The sequence below is a fragment of the Oryctolagus cuniculus genome, chromosome 7, assembly GCF_964237555.1.
Source record: "Oryctolagus cuniculus chromosome 7, mOryCun1.1, whole genome shotgun sequence".
In the NCBI taxonomy this organism is placed as follows: Eukaryota; Metazoa; Chordata; class Mammalia; order Lagomorpha; family Leporidae; genus Oryctolagus; species Oryctolagus cuniculus.
This window is the reverse complement of record NC_091438.1, coordinates 2,810,324-2,838,099: the sequence shown is the minus strand read 5'-3', so window position 1 is coordinate 2,838,099 and position 27,776 is coordinate 2,810,324. Positions and strand designations below refer to the sequence as shown.

Here is a 27,776-nt window from a genome sequence, read left to right as displayed (position 1 = left end):
GAATTAAGTGTGTCCTATGAGACTCCACTGGGAGAGAACACTTAAAACATTCCGCCTGGTTCTCTTTGTTAATTTTGCTGTACATTCTTTTGCTACAGTGAGTGTTATCCATGAGTATAACTATATGCCAAGTCTTATGAGTCCTTTTAATAAATCTCTGAATTTGTGAGTGGTCTTGGGGGTCCCTTGAAAAAGCTAAGGTTTCAGGGCTGTGCTATGGCATAGCAGGCAAAGCCACCACTGTGGCGCCAGCATCTCACGTGGGCGCCAGTTCAAGTCCTGGTTGCTCCTCTTCCAATACAGCTCTCTGCTAGGGCCTTGGAAAGCATAGAAGATGGCCCGAGTGCTTAGGGCCCTGCATCCCCATGAGAGACCCAGAAGATGCTCCAGGCTCCCGGCTCCAGATCAGCCCAGCTCCAGCTGTTGCGGCCATCTGAGCAGTGAACAAGCAGATGGAAGATCTCTCTCTCTCTGCCTGTGCCTCTCTGTAACTCTGCCTTTGAAATAAATGAATAAATCTTTAAATAAAAAGAGGGTTTCGGATTACCTATTTTTTAAAAATATCATCTGGGTGTATATATTAAAGATATGTTTATCACATTTTCAGAGAGAAAAATTTAATGAAGATATTAGAAGACAGAACAAAGTTTCACAAGATGAAGTCTAAGGAACTAACAATGCAAAATTAAGGTTCCTGGGCAAAACAGATTTTTCATTTTTTCTATATAATCCTAATGGGAAAAAGAAAAAATACTCATTTCAGCTGAATATAAATAAAAAATTATCTCAAAGGCAGAGCTAACCCAAACTGTATTCATCCTCTCTTTAAGACACATATACAAGACCAAGGGCTGGCATGTGATGCAGTGGGTAAAGCTGCAGCCTGCAACACTGGCATCCCATATGGGCGCCAGTTCAAGCCTCAGCTGCTCCACTTCTGATCCAGCTCCCTTCTAATGGCCTGGGAAAGCAGCGGGAAGATGACCCAGCTGCTTGGTTCCCTGCTACTCCTTGGGAGACCTGGAAGAAGCCCCTGTCCTGTCTCCTGGCTTCGGTCTGGCCCAGCCCTGGCCATGTGGCCATCTGGGAAAGTGAGCCAGCATATGGAAGATCTCTCTCTCTCTGTAACTCTGACTTTCAAATAAATAAATCTTAAAAAAAAAAGCCTACAAGTCCACTGAATGCAGATTTTAAGTTAAAGTGGACAGCTATATGAAATGATAGCTACATTAAGTCATCTTTCAACTCTCCTGAAACATTCTATCCCATAGCTTCCCTGTTTATTTAGTTAGAGAGAGGCAGAAGGAGAAAGGATCTTGAAGTAATCTTCAGTTCACCCACACCCTGAACTGAGCTGGAGGAAAAGGACTGCTGGGAAGAGACACAAGAAACGCTGTGAATCCTGACAATTAAACAGAACTCCGCTGAACAAACACATGGCTTACCATAGAGCACTTGCACTCAGCTCAGTAATAGCTGAGTAACCATTATACATGAGGAACCAGAAAGACGCAAATGACCTAACAAGGAGATAAAGATGCAGACAGGCACACACACCTGCTCCTCACACACGCAGTCCAGGTGCGCTTCTCCTAAGTGCTGACCACTCACGCATTTACCACGGCTCTGGGCTCGACTGGAAACCACGTCCGTGCTCCAGCAGCACAGGCTTGCTTTACATCCTTTTGCTATCACAAGCCTTAACTAAATTCAATAATTCATCTTAAAACCAGGCCTGGGGCCCTCAGCATGTAACAGCTAAAATCCTCACGTCCATGAACTCCCCCAGGACAGGGGCCTCCACATTTCTGGCTTAGGAAAAGACCCTCGCTCACCCCGAAAGGGCAGTAAGGATGTCACTGCCCCAGCAGAGTGTGGAGAGCACCACGGGAAACTTCTAAGCCTCTCTCAAACCCCAGTGAAAAGACAGCTGTGTGGCTCACACAAGATACGGTGAAACACACAGGGCTGAGGATGGCACTTGTAAAAGGAGAGCAGCACCGACAATTCAGCATGCGGCCTACACAACAAAGTAGTAACACAGGTTAAATGGTAAGCCGATAACAGTAACAAGACCATCTAAGCTCCAAGACATCTGAAGTCAAGAAGCTGGGGCAGCTCTAAGAGGCTCAGCAGATCATCCTAGTTAGCGCATCTTCAACTTTTTAAGCATATAAAGGAAAACAAACAAAGAAATCTCTTCCACGGGCTGGGAGGAGATAAAGTGAAAAGTCAAACTCCTTTAATGTTAACAGAACTGCTGCAGGTTTGTGGTGCAACGTCACAGTTTGATAATTACTATTAATGTGAAGATAAACTGGCTCACTCTTCTTGGAAAGCAATTTGGCAATGTGAGTTTGACCCAGTATTTTTCTTTCTTTAAAACTCTAAGAAAATAAAACTAACTATGCATAAAGCTTTATCCATAAAGAAGTTCATAAAGAATATGCAATGAATAAGAAAATGTTTAAGATTTACATAACTATAATTAAAAATAAGAATTAAAAACATAGAAAAATCCCTAATACACAAATGGGAGAAATGGAAGAGAGAAAACCAAACTCAAAAGTTTTCATCACACCTAATCATAGCTGGGTAAAGACTGATGCCTGTGCCTAGAACTTCCTAGTAATACACCATATTTTGACCAGGTTTGGAACAAACCAGGTTTGGAACCAGATTTGGAACAAATCCTGGTTCTCACTGCTTCACTGGCACAACAGTGAAAATCCACTTTGCTTTTTCTACCACCTGTAACAAGGGCCTCTGGGTCCCACAAGCAAGCTGTCTTTTCCAACTTTAGTGACCAATTCCTGGCAGGAAAATGTGTATTCTCTATATCATAATTCAGTGTGTGCTAAGGCAGTTTTCATTAAACATTTACAGTTGAAATCCCTGATGAACATAGATGCAAAAATCCTCAATAAAATTCTCGCCAATAGAATGCAACAACACATCAGAAAGATCATCCACCCAGACCAAGTGGGATTTATCCCTGGTATGCAGGGATGGTTTAATGTGCACAAGACGATCAATGTGATACACCACATTAACAGACTGCAGAAGAAAAACCATATGATTCTCTCAATAGATGCCGAGAAAGCATTTGATAAAATACAATACCCGTTCATGATGAAAACTCTAAGCAAACTGGGTTTGGAAGGAACATTCCTCAATACAATCAAAGCAATCTATGAAAAACCCACAGCCAACATCCTATTGAATGGGGAAAAGTTGGAAGCATTTCCACTGAGATCTGGTACCAGACAGGGATGCCCACTCTCACCACTGCTATTCAATATAGTTCTGGAGGTTCTAGCCAGAGCTATTAGGCAAGAAAAAGAAATTGAAGGGATACAAATTGGGAAGGAAGAACTCAAACTATCCCTCTTTGCAGATGACATGATTCTTTATTTAGGGGACCCAAAGAACTCTACTAAGAGACTATTGGAACTCATAGAAGATTTTGGCAAAGTAGCAGGGTATAAAATCAATGCACAAAAATCAACAGCCTTTGTATACACAGACAATGCCATGGCTGAGGAAGAACTTCTAAGAGCAATCCCATTCACAATAGCTACAAAAAACAATCAAATACCTTGGAATAAACTTAACCAAGGACATCAAAGATCTCTACGATGAAAATTACAAAACCTTAAAGAAAGAAATAGAAGAGGATACCAAGAAATGGAAAAATCTTCCATGCTCATGGATTGGAAGAATCAATATCATCAAAATGTCCATTCTCCCAAAAGCAATTTATAGATTCAATGCAATACCAATCAAGATACCGAAGACCTTTTTCTCAGATCTGGAAAAAATGGTGCTGAAATTTATATGGAGGCACAAGAGACCTCGAATAGCTAAAGCAATCTTGTACAACAAAAACAAAGCTGGAGGCATCACAATACCAGATTTCAGGACATACTACAGGGCAGTTGTAATCAAAACAGCATGGTATTGGTACAGAAACAGATGGATAGACCAATGGAACAGAATTGAAACACCAGAAATCAACCCAAACATCTACAGCCAACTTATATTTGATCAAGGATCTAAAACTAATTCCTGGAGCAAGGACAGTCTATTCAATAAATGGTGCTGGGAAAATTGGATTTCCAAGTGCAGAATCATGAAGCAAGACCCCTACCTTACACCTTACACAAAAATCCACTCAACATGGATTAAAGACCTAAATCTACGACCTGACACCATCAAGTTACTAGAGAACATTGGAGAAACCCTTCAAGATATTGGCACAGGCAAAGAATTTCTGGAAAAGACCCGGGAGGCACAGGCAATCAAAGCCAAAATCAACTATTGGGATTGCATCAAATTGAGAAGTTTCTGTACTGCAAAAGAAACAGTCAGGAGAGTGAAGAGACAACCGACAGAATGGGAAAAAATATTTGCAAAATATGCAACAGATAAAGGATTAATAACCAGAATCTACAAAGAGATCAAGAAACTCCACAAAAACAAAACCAACAACCCACTTAAGAGATGGGCCAAGGACCTCAATAGACATTTTTCAAAAGAGGAAATCCAAATGGCCAACAGGCACATGAAAAAATGTTCAAGGTCATTAGCAATCAGGGAAATGCAAATCAAAACCACAATGAGGTTTCACCTCACCCCAGTTAGAATGGCTCACATGCAGAAATCTACCAACAACAGATGCTGGCGAGGATGTGGGGAAAAAGGGACACTAACCCACTGTTGGTGGGAATGCAAACTGGTCAAGCCACTATGGAAGTCAGTCTGGAGATTCCTCAGAAACCTGAAGATAACCCTACCGTTCGACCCAGCCATCCCACTCCTTGGAATTTACCCAAAGGAATTTAAATTGGCAAACAAAAAAGCGGTCTGCACCCTAATGTTTATTGCAGCTCAATTCACAATAGCTAAGACCTGGAAACAACCTAAATGCCCATCAACGGTAGGCTGGATAAAGAAATTATGGGATATGTACTCTTTAGAATACTATACCGCAGTAAGAAACAACGAACCAGTCATTTGCAACAAAATGGAGGAATCTGGAACACATCATGCTGAGTGAAATAAGCCAGTCCCAAAGGGACAAATACCATATGTTCTCCCTGATCGGTGACAACTGACTGAACACCAAAAAGGAAACCTGTTGAAGTGAAATGGACACTATGGGAAACGGTGACTTGATCAGCATAGCCCTGACTGTTAATGAACAACTTAATACATTATCCCTCTTAGTAGTTTTTTTGTCTGTTCTACTTAATATGACTGGTTTAATTCTGTAATTAATACACAGTTATTCTTAAGTGTTGAAATTTAACTGAAATGTGATCCCTGTTAAACATAAGAGTGGGAATAAGAGAGGGAAGAGATGTACAATTTGGGACATGCTCAAGCTGACTTGCCCCAAATGGTAGAGTTAGAAACATAGCAGGGGATTCCAATTCAATCCCATCAAGGTGGCATGTACCAATGCCATCTCACTATTCCAAGTGATCAATTTCAGTTCACAATTGATCATAATGAAAGGACTAAGAGTCAAAGGGAGCACATAAACAAGTCTAGTACCTGCTAACACTAACCCATAGAATAAATAAAGGGGAGAGTGATCCAACATGGGAAGTGAGATACTCAGCAGACTCATAGAATGGCAGATGTCCTAAATAGCACTCTGGCCTCAGAATCAGCCCTAAAGGCATTCGGATCTGGCTGAAAAGCCCATGAGAGTATTTCAGGCATGGAAAGCCAAGACACTCTGGCAAAAGATCTCTGCGAGTGAGATCCCAGTGGAAAGAACAGGTCTTCAAAGAAGGAGGTACCTTTCTCTGAAGGGAGGAGAGAACCTCCACTTTAACTATGACCTTGTCTAAACAAGATAAGAATCGGAGAACTCAGAGGGCTTCCATAGCCTTGGAAACTCATGACTGGAGCATAGGGAGATTACTGATGCCATAGACAGGAGTGTCAATTTGTAAAGTCAACAACAGGAGTCACTGTGCACTTACTCCTCATGTAGGATCTCTGTCCTTAATGTGCTGTGCATTGAGATTTAATGCTATAACGAGTACTCAAACAATATATTTCACTTTGTGTTTCTATGGGGGTGCAAACTGTTGAAATCTTTACTTAATGTATACTAAACTGATCCTCTTAAAAAAAAAAAAAAAAAAGAAAGAAAAAGAAATTATCAACTCCCAACTTGACTCTCACTGGGATTAAACATGACAATAGGTCTGATCTGATTTCATCATCATTTAAAAAAAATCATCTATTATTTTTCACTTTATGTTTCTGTGTGGGAGCAAACTGTTGAAATCCTTACTTAATGTATACTAAGCTGATCTTCTGTATATTAAGATAATCGAAAATGAATCTTGATGTGAATGGAAGGGGAGAGGGAGTGGGAAAGGGGAGGGTTGTGGGTGGGAGGGACGGTATGGGGGGGAAGCCATTGTAATCCATAAATCGTACTTTGGAAATTTATATTCATTAAATAAAAGTTAAAAAAAATCAAAAAAAAAAAAAAACAGTTGTTGCCAAACCTTTAGGAAATGTAGAAATGCAGTATAATTGTTTAAAAGCCTGAGGCCAAGCAGATTCAAAAAAAGAAAAAAAAAAAGAAAGAAAGAAAGAAAGAAAGATGCATGGATTTTTCTCTTGTTTATCCATTTGCTAAATTTCCTTCAAGAGCAGTATTTCTTTAAAAATGAAAAATAAAGGGGCTGGTGCTGTGGTGTAGTGGACTATGCCCCCGCCTGCAGTGCCAGCATCCTATATGGACGCTAATTCATGTCCCGGCTGCTCCTCTTGCAATCCAGCTCTCTGGTATGGCCTGGGAAAGCAATAGAACATGGCCCAAGTGCTTGGACCTCTGCACCCAGGTGGGAGACCTAGAAGAAGCTCTTGGCTCCTAGCTTCGATTGGCCCAGCCAACCCTGGTTATTGCAGTCATTTGGGGAGTGAACCAGAGGATGGAATACCCTTCTGTCTCTCCCTCTGTCTGTAACTCTACCTCTCAAATAAATAAATAAAATAGAAAAATGACCAGAATAGGCATTTGGCGCAATGGTTAAGACGCTGCTGGAATGCCTGAATCCCATATTACAGCGCCTGGGTTCGAGTCCTGGTTCTGCTGCTGAGTCCAGTTTTCTGCTAAAGCCCAGCATGGGAGGCAGCAGTATGACTCAAGTAGTTGTGTCCCTGTGCTCACATGAGACCCATAGATTGAGTTCTAGGCTCCTGATTTGGGCCTGGCCCAGCTCCAACTATTGGGGATTAAGGAGTGAACTGGTGAATGGAAGATCCCCTCCTACCTTTCAAGTAAATGAAAGTTAAAATAAATAAATAAAAATAAAATAAATTCTTGACTGAAGAGATAAAAGTAAATTAGTTATGTGCAGGGAAGAGAATTTTAAAAAGTAGAATTTAGAAACTTACAGTGATTAGCTTCTCACAGAGTGTCCAGAAATGAAAAGATATGAACTGTGGAGAAGCAAGTTGGTAAGTCTAAGAAGTCGAGACGATCACTTGCCATTCAAATTATCTCTATGGAAACGCCATGAGGTCTTCTCAAAGACCGTCCAGTCCTCTGACTGTTCTGCAAGAGGCCAAAGGTCCCAAGGACTCTTTGAAATCTTCCATTTAGTGGAGGAAGCTGGAAAACATCATGCTGAGTGAAATAAGCCACTCCAAAAGGGACAAATCTCATATGTTCTCCCTGATCAATGGCAACTAAAGGAGCATCTAAAATGATACCCATTGAAGTGAAATGGACACTATGAGAGACAATGACATGATCAGCCCTTATCTAGACTGTTGAGGAACAACTTACTATTTTATTGCTTTTAGTATTTTTGTTATTGTTATTGTTGTTGTTGTTGTTGTTGTTGCTCTGTTTGTTCTACATAAGACCACTGGTTGAACTCTGTAATCAATGCACAATCATTCTTAGGCGTTTAAAATTAACAGAAAAGTGATCTCTGTTAAACATAGGAGTGGGAATAAGAGAGGGAGGAGATATATAGGTTTGCACATGCTCACTCGGACTTACCTCCAATGGTGGAACTAGAAATATGCCAGGGGATTTCAACTCAATCTTACCAAGGAGGCAGGTACCAATGCCAATGCACTTGATAAAGTGATAAGTATAAATACACAACTGATCAAAAAGATAGGGTATGTGTCGATGAGATTTCACAAATAAGACCAGTGTAAACAACTAATGAAGGATAGAATTAAAAGGGAGAGAATGATCCTTCAGGGGAAACAGGACATACAGCAGACTCATAGAACTGCAGCACTCCTGCCTCAGAATCAACCCTTGGGACATTCGGATCTGGCTAAAAGGTCCATGAGAGTCTCACAGGCATGGAAAGCCATGACACGGTGGCAAAAAACAATCTAAAAGAAAGATCCTGGTGAACAAGACCCCAGGAGAAGGATCAGGCCATCAAGGAGAGAGGCACCTTTCTCTGAAGGGAGGAAGGAACCCCCCCTGTGATATGGCCTTGACTAAACAAGTTCAGAGTTGCTGAACTCAAGGGGCTTCCATAGTCTAGACAGCTCATAGCAAGAGTCTCGGGTGATTGCTGACATCATAAATAAGAGTGCCATTTGTTAAGTCAACAACGGGAGTCACTGGGTACATGCTCCCCACGTAGGATCTCTGTCCTTAATGTGTTCTACTATGAAACTTAAAAACAACACTACTAGTCAAACAATACCCTATACCTTGTGCGGTTGTGTGAGTGCAGCCTGTTGAAATCCTTGCTTAGTATATACTAAGTTGATCTTCAGTATATGAAGGTAATTGAAAATGAAACTCGATGAAGGGCGGGATGGGAGAGGGAGTGGGAGAGGGGAGGGCCACGGGAGGGAGGGAGGTCGGGGGGGAAGCCACAACAATACAAAAGTTGCACTTTGTAAATTCACATTTATTAAATAAAAAATAACTATATAACAAACAAAAAAAAAGAAAAAAAAAAGAACTTAATACTTTACCCTTTTAGTATTTTTTATGTTCTACTTAAAACTATTGGTTGAACTCTGTAATTAATACACAATTACTCTTAGGTGTTTAATTAATGCTATAACTAGTACTCAAATAGTATTTTACACTTTGTGTTTCTGTGTGGGTGCAAACTGTTAATCTTTACTTAATATATGCTAAATTGATCTTCTGTATATAAAGATAATTGAAAATTAATCTTGATGTGAATGGAGGGGAGAAGAAGTGGGAGAGGCAAGTGTTGTGGGTGGGAGGGAAGTTATGGGGGGGGGGGAGCTATTGTAATCCATAAGCTGTACTTTGGAAATTTATGTTCATTAAATAAAATAAAATAAAAATATTTAAAAAAAAAGAAATCTTCCATTTAGAATCAAATGAGGGGTGGGCCTTTGGCCTGGCAGTCACCACGTCCACCTGGGTTCAAGCCTCAGTTCTGCTCTCCTTTCCAGCTTCCTTGCTCAAGTGCACCATGGAGGCAGCAAGTGAGGCTCAAGTACCTGGAGTCCTGTCACTCAAGTGGGAGACCGGGTCTATGCTCCTGCCTTCTGGTTTTAGTCTCAGCCCAGCCCTGGCCGCTGTGGGCGTTTGGGGAATGAACCAGCAGCTGGGAGAGCTTGCTCCCCTCCCCCAATAATAATAAATGAAATATTATAATTAACAAGAAATGAATAATTATAGGCTTTAAAAGATAATAAAACTAATGGAAACCTGTCATCCCCCCCGCCCCAGTATATTTATTCTTAAAGGGCTAAATACCACTGCTTTAATCATCTCTAAGCATCTTAAACATATCCAACATATCTCCCATTCCAAAATGCATTTCAGGAAGTACATCTAAGACTGAGCAGATGGATTTCAGGGCAAGTAATTACAAGTTTTCCTTCAAAACACACATGCTAGTTAAATACTTATTTGTGTTACAGAGTGGGTAAAGTTACTACAAAAATAGTAGCACACCATATAATAGTACTGCATGCCGTAATTCACCTTTGCTGTGCCTGAAGTGCCTTCTCTTGTTCCAGACTTAATATTTAGTAACTAACAATTTAATGTACAAATCTCCAGCCTAAGCAACAGAATAATTAGAAGCAGCACATCCCCCTTTAATACATGGAAAAAATATAATAGACCATGCAAAATTCATAAGGATTATGCAGAAGAGGGAACTGACTTTTGAACATGAAAAATGTGTAGCAATCTTCAAATAACTTAGAAAGTAAGCAGTGAGAACCTGGCAGCTATGCAGAAAGGTAATAAAGGATCATGAGCAAAAATGGACTTTTCCTTTTTTTTCAATTTGAAGGATGTTGGTCTTTCACAAAAAAGATTTATTTATTTATTTTGTGTTCTAAAATTCTTTTTTTGTTTTATAACAATTCTTTGCTTACATATAGTTTTACATCAGATTATCCTATTCACTTTTTAAGGGAAAACATATGATATGATAAACAAATTACTAAGGTGTTCACCAGACTAAACAGGTTCAAATGATTAATCTACTACGCCCGTGAATTGCATATCTAATGCATAAAAGCACACGTGTTTTTGTTCATATGGACCAAATGAATTGTGTTGTCAAGATAAATATAATTATCATTTGTTCTTTTTCTCACCTGTTTATCAACCTTGAAGAAAATAAAAACTTTCTGATGGATTTAAAACACTAGTACTGACAAAGGCAAAAACTTATACGCAATGCGTCAAATACCTGTGGGTTAACTGAAGCACCAAGATCTTTCCAGCTGCTTACTTTGTGTAAATATAAACTGTGCTTCAGTTAAAACTGCTTAATATTCTCAACTATTAGGTCACAGCGTCAAAAGCCATAAAATTCCCAGTGTTAGTAACTCTTAGCCGTGGGTAGGACCACATTCACGTATTTTCTAACTTACAAGTCACCAAGAGCTCACTAATAATGTCATCCATCAGTGCTGAATTACAAACTCTTACAAGTCATATGTATTTTAGAATGTCTACAAGTTCAGCTCACAAACAGATCTCTGTTTTTACTTCTTTTTCACTGCTTACTGGATTAATACAAAAAAAGGCTGGTTTATTCAAAGTATGAGATTATAATTTATTGATTACAAGCTCAACAAATGTTTCTGATACTTAAAAGATTACATTCAATGTTGATTATGACTCCATACTTAAGATAATATATAATTATCCTGAATTATTAGTAAAATAAAGAAATGACGATATTTGGTGTTTTTTTAAAAAATTATTTACTTGAAATGCAGAGTGACAGAGAGAAACAGATCTTCCACTCGCTGATTCACTCCCCACAAACGCCTGCAAAAGCTGGGGCTGGGCCAGAAGTGTGAACTCCATGCAGGTCTCCCACGTGGTGGCAGAGAGCCAGGTACTTGGGCATCCTGTGCTGCCAAGGCACTTTAACAGTGATGCTGGGTCAGAAGCCTGGAGCAGTCAGGACTCAAACCAGGCGACCGATACGGAATGCAGGCATCTGAGGCCGCATCACAACCGCCAGCCCAGAAGCCTGATGCAAACATCCTTACCCAAATAGGAAAAGCACCCTAAATCTAAGTGTGTCCATTAACTCGAAAGGTGAGAACTAATAAGAAAGAGTACATCTGTTTTGTTTAGTGTGAGATATTCAGTTGACAAACCATAAGAATCACAGAAGAAGAATTGGTATCTAGGTTTTTACTCCATACCAGAAATTATGAAAGCACATTTTAATATTGTGAGTACCATATAAAGGTCATTATATTATTTTGTCAACAAATTTTTTACTATAAAGAGCCAGATCCATCACAAGTACTTAACACTGCCATATGGCAGGAAGACAGCCTTGGGCAATACATAACTCAATGGTGCAGCTGAGTTCCATTAAAACTTTGTGTATGATAGACAGTAGACTGTAATCTGTGAACTCCCATCTTATACTGCAATTATCAGTATACAGTCTCTATACCTTCAAGTAGCCTATATACTCTTAGAAAACTGAAAAACTATTTAACCAAAAAAAAAAAAAAAAAAAAAAACTCTATTATCTTGCAGCCAGTGTTGGAGATTCAGCAGGTTATGTCGCAGCTAGAATCACGGGCATCCTACATCAGAGAGCTGCAGCCTGTATCACACACGTCCTACATCAGAGAGCTGCAGCCTGTATCACACACGTCCTACATCAGAGCTGCAGCCTGTATCACACACATCCTACATCAGAGAGCTGCAGCCTGTGTCACACACATCCTACATCAGAGCTGCAGCCTGTATCACACACATCCTACATCAGAGCTGCAGCCTGTATCACACACATCCTACATCAGAGCTGCAGCCTGTATCACACACATCCTACATCAGAGCTGCAGCCTGTGTCACACACATCCTACATCAGAGCTGCAGCCTGTATCACACACATCCTACATCAGAGCTGCAGCCTGTGTCACACACATCCTACATCAGAGCTGCAGCTTGTATCACAGACATCCTATATCAAGTCCCCTGCTGTTCCACTTCCTCTCAGGATCACTGCTAATATGCCTGGCAAAGCAGTGGAATGACAGCCCAAGTGCTTGGGCCACTGCCACCACGTGGGAGTCCCAAATGGAGTTGCTGGCTTCCACCTGGTCCAGCCCCAGCCATTGCAGCCATTTGGGAAGTGAACCAATAAATGGAAAATCTCTTTCTCTGTCTCTCTAGCTCTCATTCCCTTTCTCTCACTCTGCCTCCCAAATAAAAACTAATTAAAAAATTCATTATCTTACATAGAATTTAGTATAATTGTGACACACTATAGCAACTTGATAAGTATTTTAAAAATGAGTGAATGAATCTGAACGATTCTATTGATCAAAAATGATCAAATCCAATATTACTAACTTGACTGATTTGCCAACAAGTTAAAACATGCCTATCATACAAATAGCCTTCATGTAGTGATATACACCTACACTCAGGAGGTAAGTGTTATGAAAAGTAACTCTAAGAAGTAGTCTAGGAAGGTGCTTGAGTTTTTTAGAATGTGTCCCCTGTACAGTCCCTCAAGCTACTTCTGCCCATTTAATGATTTTCCCCCACTCTCAAAGCTGCTATTGCATACCCAAGGTGATGATTTCACACTAATCAGAATTAATCCACATGAAGATTTTCATTTTCCAATACCACATCCCAAAATTACTGTCTATTTCTTCCCACAACATTTGCATGTGAAGGTAAACATCTCTCTTTTCACTTTAATAAATTTTCAAATATCCCAAGGTATCCTCCAGCGCCACTGCCATCCACAAAGATGGCTAAATATTTGGGCTGATTAATTTTTAAATGGACCGGTGTCTCTAACCATTCACTACACTAAATGGTTCCAAGAGCCTTCTGCAGTCTTTCCCCCAACTGTAAAACAGAATAATCTGTCCCCTTACAGGTTTCCCACAAATCAGTAAGTTCTTATAGTTGAAGAGTCCAGGAGAATTACAAAACCTCAATTTATCTCCTGCATATAAAACACAACCAACAAATTTTTATTGTCCTAATTTTTGATGAAGAATATAAAATACCTGGTTAATTCAGATTTTAATAATTGGAATAATGTAATAATTCATTTTGTGAACTCTTTAAATGAGTGGCATAAATTAAGCATTAATAAAATGATCATGGAAATTTTAAACATTTAATATTATAAAATTTCCAGTCAACTCAGTGGAAATTATCTCTATTCATCTGAGGCACACACTAGAAATGATGAAAAGAAAGTTTCAACTAAAGACATTTATAAGGCAATACTATCACTGTGCATTCTTTTCATTTTTATGTATCTGTATTATTTCATTGAGACAAAACTAAATTATGTAGTGAAAAGGTTTTACTTAAAATTTCAATAAGTCACACTGATCTCCACCTCCTTGAGAAATATTTTAAAGACAGACTTCCCACAAACATGTGTAAAGCACTGTAGCCAGAAAAAGCAAAACCTTTTCCATCACAGTTCTGGAGAAATATCCAACCTATGCTGAATATAAAAACATTGCAAATCCAAATGTCAGAACATTAGTGAATGACTGTGACATTGCTACATTTCAAAAGTAGTTATACGAGGGGCTGGCGCTGTGGCGCAGAGGGTTAACGCCCTGGCCTGAAGCACCAGTATCTCATATGGGCACCGGTTCTAGTCCCGGCTGTTCCTCTTCCCATCCAGCTCTCTGCAATGGCCTGGGAAAGCAGTAGAAGATGGCCCAAGTCCTTGGGCTCCTGCACCCTTGTGGGAGACCCGGAAGAAGCTCCTGGCTCCTGGCTTCAGATCGTCGCAGCTCCGGCCATTGCAGCCATCTAGGGAGTGATCCAGCAGATGGAAGACCTCTCTCTGTGTCTCTACCTCTCTCTGTAACTTTGTCTTTCATATAAATAAAATAAATCTTAAAAAATATTAAAATAGTGGTTACATGAATGTAGTGTGATTATGATAATTCTTCATCACTATGGTTATAGTATTTTAGATACACAGCAAATATTGCTCAGTTGATAATTTCCTAATATAATCAGCAGGTGATTCTCATGTTTTCATGAGAAATTTCAAAAACACTGTTCAGGGCTGCAAGTACATTCCATTAACATTGTCCATGAGCTCAAAACCTCACCTTCCGCATACAGTTAATTTAAAAATAATCCTGCAGCTGGAACTGTGGCATCGTGGGTTAAGCCGCTGCCTGCGATGCCGGCATCCTCTATGGCCTTCTATTCCTGCCCAGCCACTCCACTTGCAATGCAGCTCCCTGCTAATGGCAGATCTCTCTAACTCTTTCAAATAAAATAAATAAATTCCCCAAAAATAAAATAAAAAATAAATATAATCTTTCTTGCTCCTAAGTTAAAAGATAAAATTTCACGTGCAATTTCTCATGTGTCAACTAGGTCGCCATTTTCTACTCAGGAAGGAAGCATCAGGTCACTCTGTCACCAAGCATCCACAAAAAGTTATTCAAGAATCTTATCACGGGCAACACTGTTGCTAGACAAAACACCTAGTCTGTAGTATCTCTAAGTGATGTTGTTAGTGTAACTTAAAAACTCTTATCTCAGGGGGCCGCCCTTGTGGCCTAGCGGGTAAAGCCACTGTCGGCAAGGCTGGCATCGCATACGGGCGCCGGTTCATGTCCTGGGTGCTCCATTTCTGATGCAGCTCCCTGCTAATGGACTGGGAAAGCAGCAGAGGATGGCCCAAGTGTTTGGGTCCCTGACATCCACATGTGAGACCTGGATGGAGTTCCAGGCTCCTGGCTGGTCCAGCCCTAGCTGTTGCGACCATCTGGAGAGTGAACCAGCAGATGGAAGATCTCTGTCCTTCCCTCTCTCTCTGTAGCTCTGACTTTCAAATAAATAAATAAATATTTTTTAAAAAATCTTATCTCAGCTTTCTGTATGTGAAATGATGGTGTTTACTCAGAGAAGCTACATCTAATTCATAATGTCAAGCACATTATACATAATAAAACACATTTTCAGCTTTTGCAAATGGCAATTTGCATCACTGTTCAATAATTTCATAATCGTCTCATCTGATGAGACAAGTAGGATCCGTCTCCATATTCCTTGCCTGAATACATCTCACGTTACTACTGCAAGATGGAAGATCTTTCTCTCTCCCTCTCTCTCTGTAGCTTTATCATGGGTAATTGCATCCAACAATGTTACCTTAGATCTTCATGTTTTCTATAAAAATGTCTATCTTCAGCCCCGGTGGAAGTAATTAAACACCCTACGAAGTTTGCACATCGCGAATGCGAGGTTCCCCTCGAGTTTGTATCTTACACACAGCGAAGCAGAACACATAATACATGCACTGAACCACCCCCTCCACACACACATGCTTAGCTGCTGCTGTACTGTCACCAGGTGTCCTGAACTTCAACATCTGTAATCGTGAATCAAATAAAGTCCTCTAGTAAACCTTAGTAACTCGCTAAATTAAAAGAGGTACGTTACAGTTAGAAAGCAGAACTGATATGTGGAGTTCATCCAAACAGAAGTCATCACAGGAACTTATTTAGTAACGTTAACTCTCAACAGGAATTCTCAAAATGCACTTTTTCAAATTTATTTCCAAATAAGTGAGTATCTAGTAAAGTTTTAAGATCTGTCCTAAGCTTAGAAACAAAAATTTCCTTGGGATAATTGAAATAGGAAGATAAAACTAATTTTTCAGATACCAAGTTTGGCCTCAACATTTATTCCAAAAAAGCTAAAACCTTGAGTGCATGTTTATCTTCCAATCCCCATCGGAATGCCTGGGTTCAGGCGGCAGCTCCGCCCCTTATCCCTGCCACCTGTACCCCAGCAAGCAGCAGGAGAGGGCTCAAACAACGGGGTCTCTGCCGCTCACGCGGGAGGCCTGGATTCAGTTTCCAGCTCCTGGTTTCAGCACGCCCAGCCCTGCTGTTGCAGGCATTTGGGGATTAAATCACTGGATAGGAGATCTCTACCTGTCAGTGTCTGTCTGGCTTTGTCTCTTTCTGCCTTTCAAATAAACAAAAAATTGAACACTTTAAGCAACACATGCAAATGTTTTTAAATGCATTTTTCCATAAAGTATAGATACATATACATGAACACAACTTTGTTTCACGTATAATCTCTAACATATTACTCATGTCTTGCTACATTCTGCATTTCATTCAAAGATACTGACAGATGAAAACAGAAATTATGGTATTTACACAATAAAGTATCACTTAGCTACAAAAAAGGAATGAAATTCTATCGTCTGCAGCAACATGGGTAGAACTGGAGAACATTATGTTATGTAAAGTCAGGCACAGAAAGATACACACTGTACCTTCTTACTTCAACGTGGAAGCTCCAAGCGTTGAGCATGAGGCTGAGTTTGGCCAAGTGGCTGAAACCCTCACATCTCGTATGGGAGTGCCGGAGCGCCATATCCACCCCAAGATCTTGAGTCCACCTTCTGGGTGAAGCCAAATGAGGGAGGCAGCAACTGACCTCCTGCCCTCCACGTGGGAGACCTGGACTGAGTTCCTGGCTCACAACTTTGGTCTTTGCTCAGACCAGGCCATCATGGGCAGCCGGAAAGTCAACCAGGCGATAGCAACTCTGCCTCTCTGTCAAGTAAGTAAATACATAAATTCTGTTGTTTAAACTTGATTTTAACAGAAGAGTGATCACCAGAGGCTGTGAAGGAGGGAGGAGAGAGAGCCAGGAGGGTTAGCAGGGGGCTACAGCTCTGGGGCACAGCATTTGATTGCAGACCAAGAGAGCCAGGAGGGTTAATGGTACAAGAGTACACATAGAGAGGCGGAATGACTTCCAGTGCTCTATAGTAGGGTAACTGTGGTTGAAAATACTTACCTGTATACTGCAAAACAGCTAGTAGTAATGGATATAACAACAGAAGTTACAGACAATTATCCTGATCTGACCATCACACGTTGAATACAGGTATTGAAATAATACATTGTACTCCAGTAACATGTATGCTTATTCTGTGGCAATATATTTTTCTTTTAGAAAAAAGCTACTTTTCAAGTTTTAAAAAACAGAGTATACGACTCTGTACTTTATTTTTGTGTGCCTTGCAATTAAGATAATTCAAACTCCTTGAATTTAGAGTGCATGTGAGCATTTTTAATTGGCATCAACCTTAGTTGCACTTGCTTAAGCATAAAACAGAGTAAAACTGGGTTCAAATTTCCAAAGGTAAAGCTAATATTATTTTGCTGGGATAAATATCATCTTTGGAAGTTCTAGAATTTTAGCAAATATTTCCACTTAATGAATTCTACTCAATCACAACATATTTATCACCTAAACATTTTAGAATTTGGCCCGCTTAAGTCATTTTGTTCCCATTTACAATGGTAAAGGTACTAATAACATGTATGCCTTTCCATGCTAAACATTTATCAGACAGGAGCCAGCACGCTGGAGTAGAGGGTAAAGGCGCTATCTGTGGTGCCAGCATCCCACACAGGCACCGGTTCGTGTCCCAGCTGCTCCTCTTCTGATCCAGCTCCCTGCTAATGGCCTGGGGAAGCAGAAGAAGATCATCTAAGTGCTTGGGACCTTGCCCTGTACATGAGAAACTTCACTGAAGCCCTTGGCTCCTGGCTTTGGTCTTGGGGCATGAAGCAGCAGATAGGAGACTGATCTCTCTCTGTCTCTCCCTCTAACTCTTCCAAATAAATAAATAAAACTTGAAAAAAGTTATCAGACAAAAACAAACCCCTGGTGCATTTATTACTGTGGTTGTCTTCACTTTAATAGGAAATCATCTATAAAAATGTAAGAGAAGTTACCATGAAAATTATGGATATGGATGTGAATATGGATATGATCTTCAGAGATGGGGGACTACATCTAGGAAACAGAGTTAATATACCAGCTGGACCCAATTTCCCTAATGCAGGCCATCCTTTTGTTGTTTAATGACATGAAATTTGCTGAAATGTACCGTCAACGGTGCACTAAAGAATCTCACAGTGACTGAAAGCCATTTCAATTTAGCAAATAACACATCAAACTGTTTATGTTAATGTGAAAATACATCAAGGACATCCAATATTTCAAGTAGAAGGTCATCAAATTTCTCTGAAAATCCATCTGAAACAACAAACACAGAAGTCAGAAAACTATATAAACTATCTTCTTAAGAAGGCTGCAGTAGCACTGGGTATGTTACTTGTAGTTTTAATACAAGATATTTTGTCAAATATCAAAACATTTTAGAAAAGAACATTCAGCACTCGGGTGGATATTATAGCACAGCAGGTTAAGCCACTGCTTGGGATACCAGCAGCTCCACATTTGAAACGGGAGTGCCTGATTCAAATCCTAATTACTCCGCACTTCAAAGCCAGCTTCCTGCTAATGCACCTGAGAGGCAGAAGATGGTGGCCCAAAGACTTGGGTTCCTGCCATCCTCAAGGGAGACCCAGATGAAGCTCCTGGCTCTTGGCTTCTACCTGGCCCTGGCTGTTGCAGGCATTTGGGATCTGAAAATATTTCTTTCTCTGTCTTTTCTTCAAATAAATAAAGCATTTAAAAATTTTCAGCATTCTTTTTAATAAAATATTTTCTTTTCCTAATTATAAAAGAAATGTTCACTATAAGAACTTTAAAAATGAACAGCAGAAAAAAAATCATGATTGTTACTTTTTTTTAGATTTTTTATTTATTTATTTGACAGGTAGAGTTTTAGACAGTGAGAGAGACAGAGAGAAAGGTCTTCCTTCCATTGGTTCACTCCCAAGATGGACACCCTGGCAGGCACTGCGCTGATCTGAAGCCAGGAGCCAGGTGCCTCCTCCTGGTTTCCCATGCGGGTGCAGGGCCCAAGCACCTGGGCCATCCGCCACTGCCCTCCCGGGCCACAGCAGAGAGCTGGACGGGAAGAGGAGTAGCCAGGACTAGAACCCAGCGGCCATATGGGATGCTGGCACCGCAGGCGGAGGATTAACTAAGTGAGCCACAACGCCGCCCTATTGTTACTTTTGATATGTTAAAAGATGAATGTTCTTATTATAGTTTTAAATGTTATGAATAGAGGCCAGCTCCGCAGCTCACTAGGCTAATCCTCCACCTGCGGCGCTGGCACACTGGGTTCTAGTCCCAGTCAGGGCGCCGGATTCTGTCCTGGTTGCTCCTCTTCCAGTCTCCCGCATGGGAGACCAGGAGAAGTACCTGGCTCCTGGCTTCAGATCAGCGCAATGCACCGGCCGTGGTGCGCCGGCCGCAGCGCGCTGGCCGCAGCAGCCATTGGAGGGTGAACCAACGGAAAAGGAAGACCTTTCTATCTCTGTCTCTCTCACTGTCCACTCTGCCTGTCAAAAAAAAAAGTTATGAATAGCTTAAATTACAGGGCAAAACTAGCACTGAATAAAATTTCATTTCTGGGAAATAGTATAAATAAAATTTGCATTTTTTTCTAGATATTGTTTTCCTCAACATAATGGGCCACTTTGTATACATTCTTTTAAATCCTAAGGTCGAGTTAAATTTTGCTCAGGGAAAAGAGAATCTGGCTGGGACCTCCATGTAGAATATGATGGAATTGGGGCTGGCCCCGTGGCATAGCAAGTAAAGCCACCACTTGCAGTTCTGGCATCCCATATGGGCGCCAGTTCTAGTCTCAGCTGCTCCTCTTCCCATCCAGCTCTCTGCTGTGGCCTGGGAAAGCAGTGGAAGATGGCCCAAGTCCTTGGGCCCCTGCACTCGCATGGGAGACCTGGAAGAAGCTCCTGGCTCCTGGCTTCAGATCAGCGCAGCTCCAGCCATTGCGCCACGCCAATTAGGGAGTGAATCATCAGACAGAAGACCTCTCTCTCTCTCCCTCCCTCCCCCCCCCCCCTCTGCCTCTCCTTTTCTGTGTAACTCTGAATTTCAAGTAAAATAAATAAATCTTTCAAAAAAAAAAAAAGAATATGATGGCATTGATCCAGCCACACATAGTGTGTATGCATGAAGTTGGTCCTACCTAAAACTCTGTGATGCTTGTGGTATACCAGTAGATTCTCCACATCTTGCTCTTTTTTGTCTGCTTATTACATAGTCATTTAGCTTTTAACATCCAATGATTAGTATCCAGGATAGGGAAGGACAGAGGGAAGTCCTTTAAGGCAACAACTTCACTTATTTTTAAGTTCATATAATTTATTTTATCTGTCAGCAAACCAGTTTATTAATGATTGTTACTTCTAGGTAACATGCATATGACAAGATATCTTAAATTCCATTCTAGTAAATGAAGAAAATTAAAATGCAAAGGCGAATGTTACGGCATTCATGGACAATCCTTTCCTGCTACTGCCCCTTAATGAGCAAATTCCAAAAACTGCTTAAGCATATTTAACAGTGAAAGTAAGGAGGCAGGTGAATCGCAGAACCACACTGTCTCGTCTCAACATCTGCTTTCTGGGTGTCTGCAACCTCAAGTGATGTCTTGATGGATAATGATTCCTGGAAAATGAACTTTCAGAAAACACGGAACTTTTCTATATTTCAAAATACCCAAGTTTAACCCCAAATGTGTTACGTCAGAAAACTACTATCTTAGGATACCCTAATGCTCCACAGATGGCCTTGGTTTAAATTTCCATTAGTCATCTTTAAGTTGTGATGATAAGAAATAGAATACCCACAAAGACAGCAGCTAACGCATTCTAAACACGTGGCAGTGCCAGGGGTCACGGCGAGCACTCCCACTGCAAACTCTTACTTAGTCCTCAAATCCCGCTGAACAAGGAGGTACAGCGTCAATGACAAAACTAAAGCATTTTGAACATTCAGTATCTCATCTAAGGCAAAATGGCCTATAAGGGCCACGATTTCGGCCCAGTATCATATACTGATAGGGTTATTAAGCCTTTCACTGCTGTACAATTTTAGAAACAACTACATAAGTATAAGAATCCTCAGATATAGAATAGATCATTATTTTCAGGCATACCATTTATAAACAACCTAGATAACCAGCACAATATGATGATGGGGAAAATGGTTATGTTTCCTGTTCTTAAGTTACTCTAAGAAAGACATATTTTGAAAGTGCTATGTTTGTATATAAATGCATATTGAAATGTCAAAAGGATGTGGCTTCCCTTACACATGAAACATTATGGTAAATGAAGAACATAAACCTGCAACTAGCCTCTTTTAGTCTACGAAAAAGCATTTCCTTTATATTCTGCCTCTTTGCAAATTTTTTTCAAAAAGAAATTCATTGACATTTGAAAATTATTCAGGAAACCTTAACAAACAGTGAACAAAACTGTATCAAGGCTGGGGGCCAGTGCTGTGGTGCAGCGGGTTAAAGCCCTGGCCTGAAGTGCTGGCATCCCATATTGGCACCGGTTCTAGTCCTGGCTGCTCCTCTTCCGATCCAGCTCTCTGCTATTGCCTGGGATAGCAGTAGAAGATGGCCCTAATCCTCCGCCTGTGGTGCCAGCACCCCAGGTGCCCATTTGGGGCATCGGATTCTGTCCCGGTTGCCCCTCTTCCAGTCCAGCTCTCTGCTGTGGCCTGGGAAGGCAGTGGAGGATGGCCCAAGTGCTTGGGCCCTGCACCCGCATGGGAGACCAGGAGGAGGCACCTGGCTCCTGGCTTTGGATCAGTGCAGTGCACCGGCCGGCTGCACTGCGCTGGCTGTAGTGGCCATTTAGAGGGGGAACCAACGAAGACCTTTCTCTCTCTCTCTTTCTCTCTCTCTCTCTAACTCTGCCTGTCAAAATAAATAAATAAATAAATAAATCTTAAAGAAAGAAAAATAGATCAAGGAGATGCCATGCCAGAGTTTCAGTTTGTTTACATTCCAAATTCCTAAGTTTGGGGTTTTCTGATTGCTGTTTCAATAAAGAAATGTATAAGATCAAACAAATAATCACAAGATAAGCAAAGAACCTACACAAATGATTTAAGATAGAAACAATTTTAAAAATAATAAAAACTCAGAGAAGTTTTACAGGGAAAAGGTACAGAGAGAGGTCCAAAGGCTTGTGGGCTTTTGAAAAGAAAGCAGCAGGGTGCGGTGGCCCCAGGCCGACAGGGGTGCTGGCCCCAGGCCGACAGGGGTGCTGGCAGTTCCGACACCAGGCTCTGCAGTGACCTCAGACGAATCACTGTCTTCAGTTTCCTCATCTCTCAAGGGAGAGTACTAACAGTGTCACCTCAAAGGGCTGGAGTGAGAAGTCACGCTTGGCATATGTGCAAAACTTAACAGGGCGCCTGTGCACGGACCGTTGTTAGTTATTTGGAGGAAAAGCCAGCAGAGAAAATACCAAAGCACAGCCTCAACCTTTCAGAACAGAGCTTCCACTTTTTTTTAAGCTACTCCAAACTAAAGCGCAATCTGATTCCCAAGTAATACATACAATGCTGAAGGTTTTATTTGTAATACTTGAAGAGTTAGCAGGTCTGTGTTTCCTTGAACCTTGTTTTCCTTGCACAGGTTTAAATTTAAAAGCAACAATTCGACTCACCCAAGATGGTACAGGCAAACAAAGGACAAGAGTCAATATAAACCCACACTACAGAAGTCTAAGACAAGTAGATTTTAATTCCCAAACAAGTAAAGTCTTGTTCTAAACAAGCATTTAATTAAACAGAAGCAAAGCCTGATTTTGATATAGAATACTAGTTTACTCTTTATTTAAACCTTTCTTACATGTTGAAAATAGCCAGAGGTTCAGAACAACAGTATTTTCACAAAAGGTCTCCAAAATCGAACCACCAATGTGCAAACAGAGCTGGCTGCTAACTTGAGGTCATAGGCACGTTTCATTAAATGCACTTCATACAACAAGGAAATCAAAAAATGCTGAGAAGAAAAATGCTCAGTATTTTGATAGAAATTTTAAAATATCTTCAGGCAGGAAACTCTCAGTAAAAATAAAAAAAGATTTAGATATTTTACTGTTCATACCTGCTTCACAACTAATTCTCCAAATGTCTTCTCACCTCACCTAAACCCCTAACAATATACTACACCGTCCCATATAGCACACTAAAAATAAGTTAATCTCTGCATCTGAAAACAGATCGTTACAAAAGAAAATACTGACAGCTCTTACCTGTATGTAATAACTAAGTACATTATAATCTCAGCAGCACTAAGGATGCAGCTTTGTCTAATATAAATATCTAAATAATATCTACACAAAAGTATTTTTCTCTTAAAATAAGTTTTTGTATATATTTTTCCCAATGTTGACAACTGAAGCAACATTGATCTATATATTGTGCTAAGAAAACATTAGGCACAGATCACATAATATATTTTATATTTTCTTTGTTGTAAAAAATATAGTATGTGCAAGCTCCTATCACATAAAGGACTAGGGAATATAACAGGAAGTTATTGGAGACCTAACACAGAAAGGTTAACATTTTACTTTTTTTTTTTTTTTTAAAGAACATTCCAAGTGGCATTAAGAGTAACAACTTACTGCTTGGTGAACACCCAGACTCTGCATTAAAATCACTGGTGGGTTTTTTTAAAGAAAAACCAAGGTGTACCACAGCAAAATGACACTGCATTAGACACATGAATTAATTTAAAAGGAATCATATAAAAATATTTCCAAAGCCATTTAAAATATATAACACAATCTCTCCAACAGGCTACTACTAGATTGCTTCGTTGAAAGGAATAAATTATTTCACATTATGATTGTTTTTTGCAGTAGCTTCCTTTATTAGCTAAGCCAGTTCCGGGAGTAAATTATAAAAAGGATGCAGATCAAGAAAAATGGAGAGAGGAAAAAAAAGTAGGTTGTTAAGAAGAGGGGGAAAAAAGCAAATGCCACTTTACCTAGAAGAAACTAAAGTACTGTTTGCTTTTGTTTGTAGCAGGAAATTTCTGCAGCAAAGATTACAAAAACATAAACTAAAGGGTCCTGTGGCAAGTAATAAAAAACACTACTGCAGATCCTCCAAGAAGAGACCACTTAGGGATTATAATTAGTGTGCTTAAAAATACACTTTGATGCAAAGGTTATACTTTGCCACATATATAATATGTAGCATTTTTCTATAAGGGGCAATTTAGCTAAGTGACAACTTTTATAAACACAGAGAGTCAAAGAAATGGAGAGCCACAAAATCAGAGACAGACAGACAGGCAGAGAATACAGACAGGGAGACAGAGACATCCAGGGGGCTTGCTCCTGTCCTAGACAAGAACTGAGACACCTTTTTCATCCTCAGCACTTAATTTTCCTTAATACTGTACATTTATACTCACACACTATAATTATCTCTTTAAGTTACCGTCTATACATCTTTCCTTTAGTTTTTTCCATGGGGGGGGGTGAGAAACCTTTAGTTTCATCCTTCATTTCACAGTCAACTATTCAAGTAAGTGTTTCTCTGGTGGCAATTTCCAGATGAATCAAGAATACAATCCAGAATCACTGTCAGGCTGCATGTGATTGTCTGTGTGGCTCTCCTCAAATGGAGCAGGAATTAGCCCGTTTCCTAGGCTTGGGGTCTCGTGCTTCCTGACCGTCCACACACATACAAGACGTGCACATTGTCTGGGACAGTCTGCGGAGGCCAAGCCGGAAAACGCTGTTGGAGAGGCTGTAGATCACACAGTTACAGAAACTGTTACTTATAGCCAGCCAGGTCGTTAAGAACGACAATGTCGGACTGTCCAAGACTCGGGAGCTTTCCAGAAGAAAGTAAATGATATAAGGGAGCCACAGCATGTAAAACACACTGGTTATCCTAAACAAAACCATGGCGTAGCGGCGGTCAGGACTGTGTCCAGTCTCTCTAGAGGCGTCTACCTCATGGCTAGGGAACCGGGCTCTTCGGTCACTGATCTCTTTGGTGTGCTGCCGGCAGATTTTGAAAATGTGGAAGTAAGTGAAGCAGACAACAAAGGCAGCAGGAGCATAAAGTAAACAAACAATGAAGCCAGTGAAATAGGCACTCGTGAGCCAAGAGGTGGCACACCACTCAAAAATGTCACCATGGTAACCAGGTTTCCCCCAGCCGAAAAAGGAAGGCAAGAAGATCAGGCAGGAGTAGAGCCAGATCAAAATAATGCAAATCCTCAGGCGACAAGGAGTGACCAGCTGATTGTAGGACAGAGGCTTGGTTATTGCAAGATAGCGATCCACACTGATGCAAGCCAGACAAGCCATGGAAACACTTTTCAGAACGGAAATGATATATCCAAAAATCTGGCAAGTCAACGACTCGTGGACACCTGTGGAGTAGTGGAGAAGTGAGAGAGTGGGAACCAGGCAGCTAACTCCAACGAAAAGATCAGCGTACGCCATTGTTTGAATGAAATAGCTGGTAGTATAGTGGTGTAGGAGTGGAGCACAGTGAAAGACAAAGATGACTGTGAGATTTCCAGCAATGATCAGAAATGTCAGCAAGACAATCACGGCCGTCTCAAAGATGCAGACATCCACCGCGCTGTAGTGGCCAAATCCAAGCGGGCAGGAGTGATGCTCGGACACGTTCACAATGCCACTGCTCATGTTCACGATCCGCCAGTCAGTCCACTTAGAATCATTCATGGCTTGAATCAGGGGAACCCGCAGTCTTGGCTGCGCCAAGCAAGTGCCCTGCCCAGCATCTGTTCCACTCTGCACACAAGTGGCTCAGAACCTGCTGCAGTAGACAGTGTCAGAGCTTCTGTCACAGCTGAGTGTCCCAAAGAGTGCTCCAGTCTCCTCCTCTGCCTCAGTTCAGCAGTGACACACCTCAGCTTTGGGGGGAAGAGGAGGAGGGGAGTTAGCTAGAAAGGAGGTGAAAACAGGTCACCGATTAGCTCCTTCCAGTGCTCGCAAACAACTTTGTGCAGATACAAGGCACGTCTAGAGAAAAGCATGTCTTCCTACCCTGCACTGTGAAAAATGACATCTGTAAAAAGAAGGCAAGCACGCACAGACACGATGGCCAGGGGAGACAGAGCTTCTGTGGTCCTTCGTCCTCCTGAAAGAGGTACTACTGTCCTAGAGATCAACTAGGAAGAATGAGAAAAGAAAGTCTTAAATTGTCTCGGGCTTCCTGCTTCACTTAGGAAAAACCATTCAAATCTTAGAATTTAAATAATTAAGAGCTCACATTTGGTTGGGAGGAAAAGAAACAGTTCATTGTGGCAAAGAGTATCTTTGGGCTCAGTTCAGGATTTGCTGCTGGTAGGTCAACTTTATAGTCCACGTTTCTCTCATTTTTTAAAAAAATTAAGAAAACACCTTATTAAGGTCAATTTCAAAGATTTATCTTTCTGTGGGCACAAAGAGCAGAATAGGTTTCACAAACAGACTCCAGACTGCCCTGTAACTTTTGTGAGAAAAAAAGTGTGTTTTCAATAGGGAAGAAAATATACAACAATTAACAAATGACAAATTATGAACTTCTAAAGTTTTAATTCTGCATACTTTTTTAAGCATTTAGATACAAACAATTTCAGCCCATTATAGATACCAATGCTCCTACCACCAATGTAATTTATACCTCTTCCCTTTCAAAATAAAAATAAATACTTTTTGCCATCAATTCCAACAGTTACAAGTATAACTGAAAATAACTTGCATTAATTGATATGCCTCTTTCCATTTAGTGAAACATAATAAAACAGATAGCTCAGTTAATTTTCACCTTTGCAAGCATACCTATACCTCACATGTATGTAAACATTTACGAAATTTAGACAGTAGCATAAACTTTCCTATATGCTCTGAGCTTAGATTAGAAATAACGTCATTATTAATGACAGGTATTTCTAGTAGGCTTTATACTCTATTTTGCTATACCTTTTCAATTGTCATTAGATGATTAACACTAAATCATTTCTTCAGCAAGATCTTCTGAAAGTGGAAAATAACCATATTTACTATATTTGCAGTTATGAAGCACCCATATGCTAAGAAATGTCTCTTCTATTTCTGTGTTCTCCTTTGAGCAAATGCTCAATTGATATAGGGGCCATTAGGTAGGAAGCTACAATACAGTCTTGTATTAGAATACCCCCAATGCATCAAGATGAGTTTACATCCTAATGTTTGAAATACGGAAAGACTGGCAGGATAAAATCCATCCAAAACGGCTTCCAAGGTCATTCTGCTACCAGGTGAACGTTTGCAAAGTCTTTTAAAGCTCGGGCATCTCAGACAGCACCTTGTCCATCTGTGCTCGCATACCTTTTGAAGAAACAGCATGCACTAGAAATAAAAGCACTTCCTTCAGGAACAAGGCAGCAGCTTAGCAGAAAGCATTCTTCTCAAAGTTATTTTCTGGTGCAACACCAAGCCATTCGGTGAGGTCCTTCTTCTTTTAAAATAGCCAC

General features: G+C 40.5%; 2 protein-coding genes across 13 annotated transcripts in view; both read right to left on the bottom strand.

Annotated features, from left to right (window-relative positions):
• Window positions 1-27,776, bottom strand: part of RABGAP1L (RAB GTPase activating protein 1 like) — a 788,918-nt gene that overhangs the window by 467,430 nt on the left and 293,712 nt on the right. The gene's annotated exons all lie outside the window — the stretch shown is intronic.
• On the bottom strand, window positions 23,823-26,139 carry GPR52 (G protein-coupled receptor 52). Its single transcript, XM_008263806.4, has one exon. The coding sequence runs from the start codon at window positions 25,999-26,001 to the stop codon at window positions 24,916-24,918; it is 1,086 nt and encodes a 361-aa protein (XP_008262028.3). The 5' UTR covers window positions 26,002-26,139; the 3' UTR covers window positions 23,823-24,915.